Below are 17,933 nucleotides of genomic sequence, written 5' to 3'. Positions count from 1 at the left end.
CCCCCCCCAAAAAAAAAATCCCACAAGGAGGAGTCATTTGGAAGGGGTAACAGATGAAAACAATGATAGTCCATTAACAAGTGCAGTAGCAGACAAGGGAATAAGGGAAACAATATTGCCAGCATACACTTTATATAATGTGTGGAACATGGAACATGTGGAACTGAATTTCATGTTCAAATCACTCCAATACAAAAAAAAAGTTTATGAAAATGGCATCATTAAATAATTGAGGGCCTTTTTTTTTTTTTTAAACCAGCATTACAAAGGCCTTTTTTTCCTAAAGAAACCAGTTGCAGATTTTAAATAAACAAACCAAAATTATGCAAACATGCATATAAAAAAAAGGTACAAATCAGCACTCTTACATTGAAAGGAAACCAAATAGTACATGTAAATTACCAATATCATTTATACTGCAAGCGTTATCCCATCCTAATACTGAGTAAGCTGTAACGGCAATGTTGGAAGGGGGGGGGGGGGGGGGGGGGGGCGGGGGACACACACACACAATAGTTTTCTTGAGGGGGTATCCACTGCTAGCAAACTTGTAAAAGCAGTAGGCATTACATGCATAGCCATACCATCTCTGCAGCATTAAAATGACATTTCATTCTGTAAAGATTTCTTCTCACAAAAAAAAAAATGCTGACATTCAAAAAAATAACTTCAGTTATCTTTAAAACATTTAACTTTTTATTGTTTAGAATCAACTTAAGGTTCTCATACTTAATTGACTGCTGAGTGAGAGGTACAAAAAGAATCACTTGGACTAAAAATGGTATTTTGCACTGATTTCATATTTTCAGAATTCACTAAAAAAATTCTCCCTGTTTCTCTCTATAGTCTACTTCCAGACATAGTTAAAAATGTATCCCTCTCTGAATCCATAATCCCATTCTACAAGGCAGGACAACTATTGAAACTAAACGAATTGCAATTCCATTCCCAAAACTCTGTTATTCTCTGCAGAAAGGAAGAACTGACCTGCCTTAAAGTGCTCAGATACTTTCTATGCATTTCTGCAAATAAAGAATTCATTCAGTTTATGAGGGCCTCTGAAGTGCAGTTGGAGGGGAAGAAATAACACCAATGTTGGAAGAGGTACTGTCAGAATAAAAGTAGACACATATATCCGGGTAACTTGGTTACCACAATGTGGACCGGGACTATCAGATTGTTGTGGTAGTCCTGTGAATTTCTGCCCCATTTCAGTTTTCAAACTAGAAAACTTGAGCTCAGAAGCAGGCATGCCTATTTTATTTGAAATTCAGTGCCCTATAAAAACTCACAACAAACCCTCCCCTCCCCCCCCCCCCCATTTCATTTTGCCTTACACATTTGTACCTGCAGTGCTAGCTTGTATATCATCACTGATCCCACAGCAGACTCCACAAACTAGGAAAAGTTTTGTTCTCATTTAAAGTAGAACAAAACCAAGAGACATGTAAAAACAACCATGGCGAATACAATCCATTGTAAAAGCCAGGCTCTAGTCAGAAAGCCTATATGGGCCTCCTGTCAACCAAACTACCTGATCCTAGGTGGGAGACCAAAACAGGTTGGACCACTCTGATGTTTCCAGGACCATTCTCACTCAAAAGACAACCGACAAGGCTTTCAAAATTGCACAACACTGGACTAAATGACCATTAGAATAAAAACATACTTTTATTATGATACAAAAAATAAAAAAGAGGCAGCTAGCCACTCCCCTTGAACTCAACATACAAACATAGTTACTTTTTTTTTTTTTTTTTCAATTGTTTAATTAAAAAGAAACAAATAAACCAACAAGGTTAAAGAAACCAACCTTGACATTTCCACCGATACCCAGAAGGTGTCATCCCGGTTGGAAATGGCTTACAAAGTAATTCACCTACCCCCCACCATGCCTCATCATTCCCTCAGATTCCTTTCTTCAAAACCAGCTGCGATTTATGCATTAGATGCATATTTCACACCATACCTTGCCTTGTAAACGGCAGTCCACAACTTCACAATAAATTACCCAAACGTAAATCAAATGCTCAGCCCCTAAGTTAACAAAGTGTGAAGCACTGTTACACACCAGTATCCATTTGAGCTGCTTTGGTAGAGGCTTAGGCATGTCCTTTTCACACAATCTTTCCTAAAAAAATCACCATCAAGGCAAAATTACAAACTTACATAGAACATAAAAACACCACAACAAAGATAGTCCCTGGTTTTCGAGTGGATCAGATCAGTATAAATGTGCCACAAACACATACACACAGACTCTCTCTGCAGACTAACAGACTCCTGGGTCTTAAAAGTCAAACTCATTGCAATGAACAAAATATAACACTGTCCTAAAGCAGTCAATTGCAGAATGAATACAAAATACACAAACTTCAACTGGAGCAGAATTTCTTGTGTTAAACAAAACAAAAAAAAACCAACATGAAAGTCTGGATTTTTACCAAGAGGTTTGAAGCAAACACTGTACATACTGGTATGTCAAGTTTGGTCAGTTAATAACAAAGGTGAAACTGTATACTAGGCTCAGTCAACAGGTATGCACCAAAGCTGTAAAGCCAAATTAAATTAGACAAAAACGAAATCAAAACTGCTGTTATGCTAAATTAGCACCAGTAATAAAGTGCATTTAACGACAGATACAAGCTCCTTTGAAAATGCAGGTTTTAAGAGAAGCCCAAACCCCATGCTGTGGTGAAAGGTGCAGGTTACCTGGAAAAGGTACCTGCCAGCTAAAAGACCCCCTCCCCCACACACACACGTGCCCCCTCCCCCCCAGAAGAGCATTTTGGCCACGTTTACAGTTCATTTTTCATTCTACTGTAAAATCAGATCTGAGGACACTTGTTTATGTGTGGTGAATTTGAGCTTTTGCACTGTTACACACACACAATACATTTCATGAGATTCTGGTATGCAGTTACAACTTACTCAGTTTAAAGCTGTAATCTTGTTTGCTTATTTACACTAAATCACAAGTATAAACCAGTTTCTTCTGCTTTTTACATTTAAAGAGTAGGAGAAAAAGAAAATGCAAACTTAAAGATGCAAGTTTTTCTATAACTAAATGGTGTCTTTCCACTTTTCACCATGGCTTTGCATGAAGGTCTCATAACATGCATGCCATTTTAAAACAAAACCTGCAGAGGCAGAGCCACTGCTAAATGAAACATTACACCAGGCCTAGACTGTTTTGATCAATTAAAATAGGTGTAATCTTTTGTGAAATACGGGTAATGACATTAAAAAAAAGTTTCCACATACGAAAAAAAAAAAGTATACAGCAGTACACAGCTGGCAAATCATAAGACATTTCTAAAGTATCAACAAGAAAAAATTATGTATATATATATATGGCAACTAAAAAAGGTAGATTACAGAGACACGTTCTGTTGGTGTGGATATATCTGGCTTCATTATGTGTGCGTGTGTAATGGTGGTGGTTAAAGTCGAGTTACGGGTGCAAAGGAGAAGTTAGCTGCCAGCTTCACTTTGTTGCGAGATGTCTTCTTGGCTGAACTCTCAGTTACAGCTCCTTTCAGTGTGCAAGGTGGTGGGGGTTTGTTGACTTGAGAGATGATTGGCGAGCTGGGTTTCTGGACATGGCTGGTTAGAGACACACCCCTTGTGCCACTGGCAGGAGTTATGGTGTCAGAGGTCAAGGTATCCTGAATGACTGAATGCATTTAAAAAAAAACAAAAAAAAAAAAACACCACACTAAATTAAAACACAGTACACGGTGGGATAGGAAAACAATTTTGCAGTTGCATTTTTCAAGCTCATACCTACGCTGTTGCTTGGCCGCTCCTCAAACTGGATGAGGTCAGCATGCTCCAAAAGAACTAGGTCGGGGTGCAGTTGGGGAGAGGGCAAACAGGACGGGACTGGACCGCACAACAGGTCCACAGGGGAACCACCGCTCAAACACAACAGCTCTGGGTCAGTGCGGCTGGAGCCTGAAAGGAAACAAGAAAAATAACCTCAACACGTTTACTAAATGTTTAAAAAAAAATGACACTGTTCAGTACCCAGTTTAAACATAATGTGGCTCCTTAAACAAATTTCAGTTTATCTTAAACTCCATAAAGTACTGATTTTGCAGAAAAAATGTAAAAGAAATTACCAGGGCTTGGCGTGCTCCTTGTGCTCTCTGCCGGGTCCTGAAGGTTGCTGCCATCAGGCACAGAATCACTGTCCGTGGGACAGCAAGAGGGACTGGAACGGACTGCAGGCAGAAATGTGACCAGGAACAGGGTGAGAGTCACGACATGCAGACACAAAAAGACATAGCCCGGACATACAAATTCTTACCTTTCATGTCATTCTTCAGAACAATTATCTTTTTGTGTCCATGACCTTTTATCCAGACCACCTGATGGCACAGAGGAGAGCAGAGCAACAAGTTCAGGTAGTGTGAACAGAACCAACACTGTCCACAGTGCTTATTAAAGAAATCAACTTCTACATTCAGTAAGGACACACACAGCTACAGCCAATGGTTTTGCATCACCTAGAATTAAGACTGTGACCATTCTATATGAACAATTCACAACAAAAACACTATAATGAACAAAATTACATTTTATTTATCATGTAAATCAAAGAAACTACAAAAATTACACACGTCTACACCAGAAGCCATAATTCGTGCTACAGTATTTGACGTTAGATTTAAATGTCAAATGTTTTTAAATTTGTCAGTTTTTCGTTCTGTATATGGAAAACTATAAAAGCGGTATGTAATTCAATATGTTCACGTAACATTATTTCAGCATGTTTCATTCGACTATGAAGCAAAAATTGTTAATGCCACAAGGTAGTGCAAAACTTCTGGCAACGGCTGTACATAAAATAAAATGAAGGCTGTCACCTGTGGGATGGCTCCCAAAAGCTCCTCCACTGTGCTGTAACCATAGGCGCGATGCTGCAGCCCCTTTCCTGTGTACTTGCTGAAGGCACTCGGAAATTCACTTAGGAAGATCTGCTGGTAGTGGTAGGTGTGCAGCAGGGCCCTGACACTGCGGGCAAACTGGTATAGCCGTGTCAGTCTCACACACTCCTTCTGCACATCGTCTTCCTCACTCACAAACACCTGCCAAAGAACACCTGTTAAAGCGCATCAATTTCAAGGTGGCCAGAACATTGGATAGGTGGGCATGCAAAAGAGCCGTCCAACATATGCCTCAAGCGATGGGAAAATGCAATAATGCCCATCTTGATTACATTTGAGGGGGGGTGACCTAGACAAGCAGTTCAAGAAAAAAGATTTGGTGGCAGCACTATTCTTTACTATAACTGGCAGATACAGTAACAAAGGGAAGCAATAGGATTAAATCAGAATGCAAGAAAAGACCATGAAATGAAATGTAGTGATTGAAAGCTGAATGGTAGATACCTTAAACATGACTGAAAACTTTAACACAATTATTAAGAAAATGTGTGCAAAGTTTGGAGCAGGGTTCACAAATTTAAAACAAGCTGGGGTCCCTCTCATCCTCTCACCTCAACAAGGTAGGGCAGGCTTTTGAGCAACTCACTGAGAGACACAAAGCCGTACTCGCAGGGGTTGAGAAGGGTGCCGTGGATTGCCTCATACTGTGTGAGGAGCTGGTCGATGCAGAGATGGCTTGAAGGGTTCTCCAGGGACATGAGAAGCACCAGCAGCTGGGTAGTGAGGGAGCGCAGAGACTTTCTGTTTATCAGCTGGATCTCTCGGCCAGCCGGAGAGTCCACCATCTGAAAACCAAGATAAAAGAAACTAAACTTTAACTGTACAGTTATTTTTTGTAGTGGGTGAATCTTGTAGTTATAAGACTTTAAAAATTATAAAATAAGACCATTAAACTGTCCCAAAGAAACAGGACACTCCATTTTACCTTGACCACATGACACAGTTTCTGCAACAGCGCCGGCACCGAACTGACATCAAAGTCCTGCAGCCTCATCCCATAGCCGAAGGTCTTGCCATACTCAGCCAGCAGGTCACTCATCAGTATGCGGTTATCCGTCTGGGATCGGAGCAGTTTCACAAACTGAGCAGCCAGCGCTTTAACCTTCTCCACCTCAGTCAGGGCCAGGATCTTCTCCTCCCCACACTCCAGCACCTGCACAACACAAACCGTTCAGCTAGGACCCTTCACGGCACAACACAATTCAAAACCATTCTAGCCACCGCGCCACAGTAAATCTGAACAGGATGCTTAACAATAACATTTACCGTTAGGTGCCAGAAGAAAAATGAGGGATGAGTCGGCAGAGGTGCAAGTAAACTTGTACCTAGCGATCAAAATATTGGTGAAGAATATGCAGGAAAGAAGATCTAGCACTACATCCTCCACTGTGACACTCACCAGCAGCACCTCTGGGATGGCTTCGAAGAGCTCCATCAGTTTGCTGAACCCATAGTAGGTCAGCTTGCACTGACGCCCAAAGTGGTGGTGGTACGAAGGGATGAACTTGTTGAAGGGCATGCGGAAGTGAGGCTGGTGGCGAATGAGATCCACCACCTCCTTGGCAAACTGTTTTGTCCTCTCCACCTCCTCCTGGGTGCGTTCTAATAATCAATAAATAAGCAAAAAAAATGAATATTACCATTACAAAAAACAGTACCGTATTAGGTAGCTTATATAAGGTGGTCTTGTTTTCTAAAGATCTTAAATAATTTGGTTTTGGGGAGTCTGAACCCAGCAAGAATCCTTCCTGAACTTGGGATGTGTACATACCTCTTTTAGGAATTGAGATAACCATGTCACCGTCTTCTTGAGTTACACAGACTGTCGTATCTGGAATTTCTGCTAACAAATCTGTCAGCTCACACACTCCGTATTCAGTCACATCCCAGTCTTTGGAGAAACACCTGCCAACAAACAGAGCAGGTCAATAATTTGATTAACAGTTCCATTCTTAAGGCAGGAGTAATGTGATACTCAACTTAAAAATAATAAATTAAATAAATCTGCAAAGAAGCAGATGCATTTTTCCTTCTGGAGAAAGGAATTTCTAAGATGCAATTCCAAGTTACAACTACAGTGAAACAGCACCACTCACCAGTGATAGGCCTGCATGAAGTCCCGGATGACTACTTCTTTGCTGGCTTGGGATTTAAGAAGCTTCAAGAGATCCTGGGTGAAACGCTTCACATGGGCCCGGTGTGTCAGGGTGAGCAGACGCTTGGAACCCATCCCAAGGATCTACAACAATTACACATTAATTCACTAATTAAAATTAAGGATTAAGGGTAGGAAATAACAAAGAACAAAAAAAAAACTGCATCATTGAACGTTGCATAAAATGAATGGTACTCAATTGGCAAGGATACACTTGTGCTATTAGTCAAAACACATATACATATATACATATATATATATACACATATATATATATATATATATATACATATATACATATATACATATATATATATATATATATATATATATACACATATACATATATACATATACACACACACACATATACATACATATATATATATACACACACACATACACACACACATACATATATATATACACATATATATATATAATTATAATCCTAACACTAAACAATGATGCATGCCTAACCTGAAGCACATGGGGCACGGCCTCCAGCAGCTCGAGCAGCTTGGAGTAGCCGTAGTCAGAGACGCGGCACTGCTTGGCAAAGTGGTGGTGGTAAGTGGGTATGAAATTGCTGATCGGTATGATGCAACAAGGCTGGTTCTTCATCAGGTCGACCACCTCCCTGCTGAACTGAATCAGCTGGGGATTCCCAACTGGACTCTTGCAGCGCTGAATCCATGGATCTGCTTTAATCAAAAGAGAACAATCAGTTGTTGAGTTATAAAACATAAAAATAAAATACAAAAAAAAAGTTCCAAAAGTGTTCCCAATAAACTTCATAGCCGATATGAAATTTAGAAGTTGGCAAGTGAATTGTTCAAAATGGATATTTTTTGGTAAGCCATTTGCACTCCATGAATGTTCTACACTAAAATAAAAACATTTCAGAAAGACACGGTGGTGTGTGCTTACCTGCGTTAGGTGGAGGTGGCTTGTTGTGGATCCACTTCACAACCTTAATGCCGTTCTGAGCAGTGACAATATTGATGCCAGGGATGCAAGTGATAAGGTGCTCTAGAGGGACACCTCCTTCCCCCTCCTCCACCAGCTTGAGAGGGCTGAATTCTGACGCATAGCACTCAGGGAAACTAGAAAGATAGGAGGCATGCAATACTCACACATTGTGCAACTTATTTTCCCAACCTGCCTATCGTTTCCTTGTCCTTTTCTTCTTATATTTGAACGCTAGAAGCTAGGACAGAGATGCAACTCTCGTTTCTAAAAAGATTTTGGATTTTCTATACAACCCGACAGCAGCTAAAAAGACACGACTACAATTCTAGATGTCACAGTAAAACCTTGGATATCCAAACATCAATTTTACAAACAACCTGGTTATCCAACAGCCATGTGGTAAATTGGTCTTGTTGCGTACAAAAGTTATTCCTGGTTATTTTATTTGCATCTTTCTCTCTGGTATTGACAGAACTGTACATTTTATTATTCCAGGGTACAGCAGTTGTATTATAAGTATTTCCAGAGGCTTCTGATGGGAAAGGACAATATAGGTTTTACTTCCATTTGCTGTTCTTGGTTAAACCAGGTTGTGGGCAGGAAACTGCTGGTAATGCAATCCCTTCTAGGAGAATAGCACGCTCACCTGAGCAATGGGACAGTTCCCTCATGTGTCTGCAGCAAGCCATGCACCTGGGATGCAAAAGTTTTCATGGACAAAAAAACGAAGGGGATTTTATAGGAGTCTGGATCAAACTCACTCTCACTGTTAAGAGAAAAAGTAGAGAGGGTGGTTAACAAAAAAAGAGTCATTTTCACAACGAACGCCAAGAAACGAGATATATATTTACAGTATTAAGATGTTGTGTTCACAACAATTTTGGAATGTATGTATCAAATGATTATTGATATGAAATATGGTAATGTTCTATTTCTGTCTTCATTATTTAAAAGCAGATATACAACATATAATTGTACAAGCCTTTAACTGTCTGATTAGATGTAGTATGGCTATATTAGTTATAAACATCTACTGTACCTGAAATCATAGTTAGTGCTGTGCTGCTTGCAGATTGGTTCGTGGTATTCAAGCTCCTCAAACACCACTGGGCTGCAGGTGGCCGATGAACCATCATGTGACTGTGAAGACCCCAGGGGGCTCTGTCGTGCCTGACTGCTGTGAAGCAGGCACACTAGCCTGCTGTTTCCCTGATCTCGCACAGCCACAGTGTCTGTTAGCTTGTTCAGGTCAGACACACCCAGCTTGTGCCCAAATCTGAAAGGAGACAAGAGAAAGAAATTCAAATCTATAAAATAAAAATATTTTTAAAAAAAAAAAGGGATTAAAAAAAAGTAGTAGAAACCTTACTTTTTCTCATAAATTTCAGTGAATTTAAACAGGGGCAGGCAGCAGGCTGGGGCATCTTGCAGAATAGTGATGATTTCAGAACTGTATGATAAAAGAATAAATAAATAAAAAACACACATTTAAGAAAATAAGAAAAGCATTCAGTATTTTAAAATCTCCCCCATCAAATGAACTTACCGGAGGAGGGCAAGAGTCCTGCTGTTGTTGCCAGTGACCAAGGAGACCTGAATACGTTTGCCACCAATCTTGTAGCGGTGCAGCCCGCTCACTGCACGAATAGCTTCCTGTAAAGTACCAAACTGTACCGTGGCCCTCAGCTGATAGTCTGTGTGAGGACTCAGCTCTACACTCTTCACCTGCAAGCCCAGAGGACATACATGAAAGGTACCACAATTTATTTCTAAATACATACCGATATGTTAGAACATTTCTCAGTAGCCTTTGTTAGCCAGAGCGATGCAAAACAAACTGTAGGGGAAACACTGCAATATGGTGCAGGTCTTACCCTGCCATGCTTCGAGAAAGTGTCGTGCAGGATCTGTTGCAGGTCCTTCCGGGACATTCTGTAATCCAAGTTTGCCACTTGAATGTCGACTCCGTTTGTAAAGGGGCCTTGGGTGGCTTCTGGGCAGGGGCTGGGATTTTGGGTTGGCGCTGTCAGCGGAGAGGAACGATTAGAAAGGCAGGGGGATCCACTCCTGGAGCTGGGGAGACACAGCAGGACATAAACTCAGTTCATATATATTACATTCTTTGAGGAATAGAGTTCTAATGTACACAGTTTATTTTCTATGTTTGCACAAAGGTTTTTTCCTACAAAAAAAATAAATCAGTGCATGAATTGGTTTTCCGTGTATAGCAGTTCAGTTAAGCTACACCAGGAGACCGATTACTGTATATCAAACAGCTAATGTACGTTATAAACATTAGGGCAAAACTACACTTCTTAGACACCAAGCAAAGGAGTCTGATAATGGAATCTTTGTTTGATGTCTAATGTTTAATGCTGGATTAGGGTGTTAAAGAAAAAAAAAAAAAAATACATTACATCTTTTCCCATTCTAGGTCATATTAGAAAGGTTTATCTTTCAGTTTGTGGAACTTGTGTTAATTTGGCTTTACAGCTTTGTGTGTTTCAGACCTATGCTAGGATGTCGCACCAGTCTGTGAAGACTGGTTTATGCTTACCGGGATGACCAGGATCCTTGAGACAGGATCAGGGGGCTCATGGTTCTTTGCAGGTTTAGCTTGCTGAAGGCTGAAGGGGTACTGACGTAAAAGTCACTGGAAGTTTTTTCAGCTTTCTCGACAGGGGAATCTGTCACACTGCGAGGAGTCGAGGAGTCTCTTCTATGATAAAATAGAATATCTCCAGCGATTATTATATTATACGGCATTCGTTGCAAATATGAATCTGAATACAGCATTTTGTAGCTTTAAATCAAGCTAAAAATTTTTTCAAACCTACAGCACACACACTGCACCCACCTCCGGCCTATGTAAGGAGACTCCCCAATGCCCACACTCTTGGTGGCTACTGAGGTGATGCAAGTGGTTTCGCCATTGCTCTGTGGGGAGGGGGTCTCATTTCGGCTTTGCTTGTCAAGTGTATAATTCAGTTTGGGCTTTGATTCCATGAGGCACATCTCCTGAAGATGGAAAGAAAGAAAAATAAATAAATAAATAAAAAAAAAAAAAATCAGGCTTGCATTTAAGTGCTACATTACAGTGTATTTTCTTCAATGTACCACAGTGATGTGGAAACCAGTGACCCAAAAAATGAGTTGATGTCTTATGAAACTCCGCTACATGCAAGTTATTTCTTGGAAATTTTAGAAGCTAATGCTAATTTATTTATTTATTTTGACTGATTATATATATTTTTTCAGGGACAGAGTTACTTTGAACCCCACAGGTTTTCAATGGTATATTACTACATTTCCACAATGTCAGATGCTGTCAACAGTTTGCTGTTGTGACGGATAACATCTGTCACAAATATGTAAACACGAAGAACTGCAGTAATAGGATCAAGATTGCCAGTCACCACCAATACAGCACATAAGCAAGTAGTTTTCAAGTCCTTTGAAGTCCAAGATTTTAGTTTTAACCAGATCCCATGTTGACCTGGACTATTTACAAGGACTGCTTTTGAGAACCATGATCAATGGCATTTAAATCTGGTCAGGGGCAGTCTTGCTCTGTCCTTGGCTGGGCTGTAAGCAGAAGCGGGAGCTGGATGGGGAAGGAGGATGGGTTGGTAGGGGTTGAAGCTGGGGACCACTACCTGCAGGCTTTTGACCTGAACGTTGTTCTTCACTGCTGAGCCGTTGATGGCCTGAGCCCCCTTCCTGGGGCTGAAGGTCTGCTCACCCACAGGGTCTCTGATGCTCTGGCACAGCCTGGCAGTACGTCCTGCATGCTTAGGGGATCTGTGTTTCTCCACAGCCTGGGAGGAAGAGGATGAGGAAGGGGGGCCTTTAGCCGTCGTCTCCTCCCCCTGTGACCGTTTCTTGTCCCTGGGGGACAACGAGATGCTGATCTTGTTCCCGAAGACGTCCTCGTTCTCCATGCGCTTACGGGCCCGCTCTGCTGCATCCTGGCTGCTGAAACGCAGGACGGCGCTGCCCGAGGAGATGCTCAGCACCTTCCCCCCACAGTTATCGGACAGGCGCCGCAGCCTGTAGCTGACAGTCTTCCCATCCCGGTGGGTGGGGAGGTTGTAGACATACAGCAGGGTGTGACAGGGCTGGCAAAAGCAAACAAAAATTTGCTGCCTTTTTTTTTTATGTAATTATTTTTCTTAAACCAAAAGTTATTACTAGGTACCTCATTGCCTTACACAGGCAGCAGGGTAACTAAAGCTAGTCACAGGACACTCTACTGACCCTTCGAAGTCATCCATGTTGGGTTTTGCAGGTCAGTTGAATACATTTTATATTATTCAATTCTTTCATGTTAAGCGTCACTCCCAATTTTAAATATCAGTTTCCACTTTGAAATTAGAAATGGATTTGTCAGTTTAAAAAGAAAGGAAGCATGATATGAAAGAAATGTAAACATTTTGACCCAACAGGCTTGTGTCCTTATTGTGAGTATATAAAATGACAAAACCTAATCCACATTATTGTTTATATACCAAACACAGTCCATAATAGATCAGGACTTATGCTATTAAAATAAATTCAAGGGTAAGAAATTCCAGTAGATTTCAGTTTGTCTTCATGTTGGAGCTGAATAATTAGGAAACAAGACCAATACATAAAACGGCACAGTAAGAAAAAAAGAGAAAAGACATGTCAACAGTTATTACTTTAAAAGCAAAAACTGAATTGTGTGCAGCAAAATCCAAACGCAAGCACCTCTGTCAGTGACGAAAAGGGGTCATCCTAGGGTTATGATGGCTTCAGAAGTGCCACGATCTAACTGTATAGTGACTAAACAAAACAAAAAGGTGGGGCCTACCTGGGTTTTTCCTGGTACTCTGGGTGGCAAGTCAGAGACAAGTTCCTCAAAAGTGACGTGGCGATGTGCATGCTGCAGGAGAGCATCAGAGGCCTGGTTTTTGTGTACAAGGATAACCTGAAACCCATGTCTGTGCCGGAGATCACTCAGCTCACACGCAAAGTTGACATCAGCTGCCAAAAAAATGTATGTATATAGTATATAATATTATATATATAATCTTAACAATAATGATAATGAATCTGCTGACAGGGGGAGGGGGGGTTAAGGTTTGCAGAATTCATTTTTTACACAAACACTCACATGAAACCAACACTACAGTGGCCGGAGAAGCGTGTGTGTCAGCAAATCGTCGCAAGCTCTGTCTCAGCTTGTCATCAGCAGCATTCTTGGCAGTGGCATTGATGTGGGCAACCGTCACCTATGGCAACAGGAAGTATCAGTTCTGTTACTTCAAAGCAAGCAAGTTACAACATAAGTAACATAGGCTTGCTATGCTAGCTAGACCTAGAGGGGAAAATAATCAATATGCAATTGCAAATACAATATTAGCCAACCAGACTGCTTCTACAGTACCTGACAGTTGTTGAGCTCCTGAATGACCTCTTTGTTCTCTTTGCTGATGTCACACACACAGATGAACTCAGCTTCACGGTGCCCCTGGAAGAATTGCTCCCGGATTCTCTGCACCACTGCCACAGCAGAGCGCCCACTTGGCACGGAGCAATTCTCAATATCCCAGAATACACCAACAGGGGGCGAATTCTCACTGTCAGGAGAGCCTGCAAAAATCAGCCACAGCAATCTTTAACTTTGTATTCATCTCTTCTCCATTATCTCAATGCATCCCATCCACAAAGGACCTGTTCTTACCCCACCCCCCCACCACTTGCTATATACACAAAGTTTTACATCACTAAGCTTACCATATTTCTGAGTTGATTTGCCAAGGCTTGTTCCAAGATGCAACAAGCCATCAGTTGCAGTGCCTGGGATACCACAGCCATTGCACATGGGAATAGGGATGGGGACAGACTGGGTTGGTGGAGGGGGGATATTTGGCCAGACTTTTGCGGTGTCTACAACAGGAGCTCTGACAGACTGCAGGAAAAAAAAAGGCCATGAACACAAACCACACTTACTTTTAGAGGTTCACTACTTTTTAAAACTTTCATCGTGCAAATCTTATGCAAGAGTTAAAAGTAAAATCATGTATCAACTACACTGCTCCAAACAATTAAACTTTAAAATGCACAAAACAAGTATTTATCCAGTTAAACATGAATTCAGAAAAAGAGCATCAAATGCCTAGTTTGCACTGCCTGGCGTTACAGGCTTTGGCTGCCCACGGCTAGCCGCCGAAACAAAGATTTATTGTCTAGATATGGTAATGTGGCACTAGCATAGTTATCCACTGAGAGAAGGTTCAGGCACCACATCCGATGGTCTCGATCTGGAGGATCGGGAGCTTCTCGTCTGCGTATGCCTCTATGCCTGGTATTTATACTATAGTTGGTTCAGAGACTACATAAGTCTGATTTGTTTCTGTTATCTTAATAGTTATAGTTGTCAGCAGTAGAATGAGTTATTCAGCCGTTACTCCTCAGGAGCAACCAACCACAAACTACTCTCTTTACAAGGTCACCGTTTTTCATTGTTTACCATAGTTCCTTTCTCACACATTTTCTCACATACCTCATAACTCAACATTCTTGGCCTAAGGCCACTTATGCTGAAGACATCTCAGCAAAACTGTTTTCCTGTCATTCACATACTACTTTTCCTGGGGAGACCGTAGTTAATCCTATCCTTACAGAAAGAAATCTGCCACAATGGCAGAGATTTCCCTGTGTGTTTCTTCTGCACACAAACCTTCTGGCTATGTGCAGACACACTTCCTATGTAACCAGTTAGGCTTCATCGAGTATAACACAAAACCTGCCCAGATAGTCGCACTCAGCCGCTAGTGGAGTAGTGGAAATACCATTTTGCTGCTGTGGGCAGCCATAGTCGGGAGCGCCAGGCAGTGGAAACTGGGCACATGAGACCAAGACAATAGGTGTAACACGAGAGATATTTTTACAAAGTGAGAGGTAGGCAGAGTGAAATAAAAGCAAAATACCAACCTTCCTCAAACATTCTCCACAGTAGTGAGTGCCCTTTAGACAGTGTGCGTGCTCAACATTCAGGTGCAAAGGATTTGTATAAAGGTGTGCTGAGGTGGCGAGATCCCGTCGTGAGAAGTGTTGCTCTGCTCTGGCTCCATCCAAGAATTCCTCTCTGCAGGGATAGTACCTAGATGAGGTCAAGAACCCATCATGGGACGGGGCGGCAACAGAGGACCCAGCCGTGATGAGCTTGGTCTGACCAAAGCCACTGTGCACTGTAGGAAAGGGGTGTAGCTGTCTCAATAGACCTGCACAGCAGGGCAAGTGCGGGTGGGTTCCAATGGACTGAGATGCTGCTACTGTGGGGTGCTGGATCTCGCAGCCAACACCACGAATTTGAGAACACACGTCCCGCAGAGAAGGAAGGGGAGGGCGGAGAGCAGATCCCACCTGGCAGGTGATTGTATCAGAACTACTGGCATTAAGGGGGTCTAAGGGTTTGCTGATGTGCAAAGAAACACCACCACCACTAACACCACCAAAGCTGCTGCTGACAAATCCAGCGTCACGGCCACTGTGTTGGTTCCGCAGGCTCCCCTCATAACAAGCACACACGCTTACTTTAGGGTTAGCACCCCCCTGCTGCTGCATTTGCTGGGGCACCTGCTGTTGTGACTGGAAACAGGATGGGGGATTGGGGAGAGGAGCAGTAGGAAAGGATTTGGAGCTGGTATGGTGTGGTGGCGGGGGGACATCCTTCAGCTCCAACACAGGCTTCCTGTTTTCCATGTAATCCTTCTGTGAGGAGGGAGTGAAAGATACACCAAAATAAATAATAAAACAAAAACAAAAAAAACCAAACCGAAACAGGCTCCACATTCATAAAACCCCAAAACAACCTCACAAGAACATCAGACAGGCAGCAAAAAGCCATTGGTAAGGCAGAAGCAAGGCACAACAGCAAGGGTTGTAGGTCATGTGTAAACTAACATACAGGATTGGCACTATATCTGGAAACAACTGGGATTGCGTGTTTAATAACTTTTATACATATGCAGTTCCCTATAAGTTTTTAAAATATATATTTTCCTACAATATTTAAGTAACCTTCCTAGCACAGAATTACATTTTTGTTTTGCATCCCAAACTAAAACAAGTGTTACATAAGGCATCCCTCTGCTGCTGGTATGAGGTATTACCATAAGATAAGGATGGCTTCAAGGAGGGAGAAAGCTTGTCTGTAGATTGCTAAATCTACCTTGAAACTGGTACATTTCTGATGAAGCAAAGAAGGCTATGAAAAGAATGTAGGAATCTTATTGTAGCGTAAAATTGATGATGGAAAACGCCATCTTTAAGATCCACGGAGTTCTCCAATTACCGGTTTCTCAGTGAAAGGGAGGGGGTTCTGTTCAAAGGAAGAGAAGCAGTCTGAGAGTTTCCAGAGCCAGGGCTGGGCTTCATCCTCTGTGTGGTTCTGCCATTGGAAGGGTCTAGTAGTGCACAACGCTCTCTCCTTTCCCATTCCTTCCATCATACAGCCTTGCAAGGGAATTCACCATTCTTTCATTCATCTCTCCTCTTTCATTCTTCCCTTCTGTTCAAGTATAAAAAATAAAAGTATAAATAAAATGTCAATGATGTTAACACACTCCAAGGGGCTGTGTATGTTTGGGTCTAAAAATGTATTTTAGCAAATATATATAGCAACCCCAGCGTGGGGAAAGTGGTTATTAAACTCATATTGGGAATATTTAACCCATTTCTTCATGTAGCATTCCTCAAGTGGAAATGACCTTACTAATTAGTGTTGGTCCTTAGAGACCGTACATATCTCCCTGTAGTCACCAACACACAAAATCCAAATAATACACGAAAATGTAACCTCTTATGGTACACAAGCTAAGGAATTGAGCGGTTGTTCAAACGGTTTCTTCAAATACATTCGAAACTGACCATTTGGATGACCAAACCCAGTAAATTTAAAATACTGTTTCGTGCACTTCACTGCAGAAATAAGAATTGTATTTGTCGGACACATGTCCCTTTAACTTAAGATTAATACGGTACGTAAACAAGGCTCACTTATACAACTAAACGAAACTGCATTTATACACTTTGCAAATGTAACCTTCTATTAATAAACATACAATAACAAACGGTTTCGGTTCATGTTGCCGCGTCGACGTGAAAATTGATCTTGTTTGGGTAAGGCAATGTGTTCGCGTTCAAATTAAAGACATTTACATACATTTGCTTTGACTTTCGAATCGGCTTAATGAAAACACAATTTGTCGCAAACATTGTGCTTGCATTACAAACGCAACAAAATCCAGTCAAACCGGGGGCAAAGGTTTATTTATTTTATGTCCGTTTCAAAATAACGAACACGTATTCGCAAGTACCAATAGGCTTACCAAGTCAATCCTTTGTTATTTATAAATTCGAAAACAAAAAATACCTTACAAGGCTAATTTGTATTGTATATAATGTGTGTGTGTGTGTTTTACTCGTTATCCGAAACACGAGTCTCCGTTCGGCTTTGTTGTGAGTGCAATTAATTATTACTCGGGTTAACTGTGTGTTGGTTATATTGTTACTTTTTATTTATAAAAACTAATGGAAATTAATCCCTAAACTCACATAAGCCTCTCTCGCTCCAGCAGTGTATATAACGTGTGCAAGTATTTACCTGCCTTTTCTTTAATTTGTTAATTTCTTCACATCCGCTCCCTCTTCTTTCCCTCCCAAAGCGCTCTCTTCGTCTCCTTTCTGTCTCCTTGGAAACCGGAGCCGTTTTGTAACCTCCATTTAACGTAGACAAAACCGACCTGTCGCAAAGAGTCGCAGATTCTTGTGATGAAAGCAGTACGGAGATCTGTGCAGAATCTGACCATTTAGCTAATGGGTGA

General features: G+C 41.4%; 1 protein-coding gene across 7 annotated transcripts; it reads right to left on the bottom strand.

The window, feature by feature from the left end:
• Positions 1-1,743: 1,743 nt before the first annotated feature.
• Positions 1,744-17,840, bottom strand: LOC117431719 (meiosis regulator and mRNA stability factor 1-like). 7 transcript variants are annotated; one of them, XM_034053006.3, is made up of 27 exons: positions 17,714-17,838; positions 16,403-16,618; positions 15,040-15,819; positions 13,840-14,014; positions 13,490-13,695; positions 13,217-13,334; positions 12,914-13,086; positions 11,736-12,197; positions 10,937-11,097; positions 10,637-10,798; positions 9,954-10,152; positions 9,626-9,804; positions 9,449-9,529; positions 9,119-9,355; positions 8,726-8,845; positions 8,038-8,213; positions 7,588-7,811; positions 7,049-7,191; positions 6,724-6,857; positions 6,352-6,554; positions 5,878-6,105; positions 5,504-5,737; positions 4,872-5,093; positions 4,313-4,373; positions 4,125-4,226; positions 3,787-3,957; positions 1,744-3,676 (listed from the first exon to the last, which is right to left on the bottom strand). In XM_034053006.3, the coding sequence occupies exons 2-27, from the start codon at positions 16,556-16,558 to the stop codon at positions 3,444-3,446; spliced, it is 5,340 nt and encodes a 1,779-aa protein (XP_033908897.3). In that variant the 5' UTR covers positions 16,559-16,618; positions 17,714-17,838; the 3' UTR covers positions 1,744-3,443. The 7 variants fall into 7 exon arrangements, with proteins under 7 accessions (XP_033908897.3, XP_033908902.3, XP_058851835.1 ...); XM_034053011.3 differs by having other exon boundaries at positions 7,588-7,808; XM_058995852.1 differs by having other exon boundaries at positions 17,718-17,838.
• Positions 17,841-17,933: the final 93 nt, after the last annotated feature.

The sequence above is a fragment of the Acipenser ruthenus genome, chromosome 22 (assembly GCF_902713425.1).
Source record: "Acipenser ruthenus chromosome 22, fAciRut3.2 maternal haplotype, whole genome shotgun sequence".
Taxonomy (NCBI): Eukaryota; Metazoa; Chordata; class Actinopteri; order Acipenseriformes; family Acipenseridae; genus Acipenser; species Acipenser ruthenus.
The sequence above is the reverse complement of the archived record's forward strand: the minus strand, read 5'-3'. Positions and strand labels throughout refer to the sequence as shown.

What these genes read in the sequence shown, in the direction of transcription:
- LOC117431719 (XM_034053006.3), bottom strand. Translation starts at nt 16,558, where the DNA reads ATGATGGAAGGAATGGGAAAGGAGAGAGCGTTGTGCACTACTAGACCC. An exon ending in ACTGAAATTTATGAGAAAAA is followed by an intron (nt 9,356 to 9,448) that starts GTAAGGTTTCTA and finishes GTCTCCTTTCAG; the next exon opens with ATTTGGGCACAAGCTGGGTG. An exon ending in AACTGTGTCATGTGGTCAAG is followed by an intron (nt 5,738 to 5,877) that starts GTAAAATGGAGT and finishes CTTGGTTTTCAG; the next exon opens with ATGGTGGACTCTCCGGCTGG.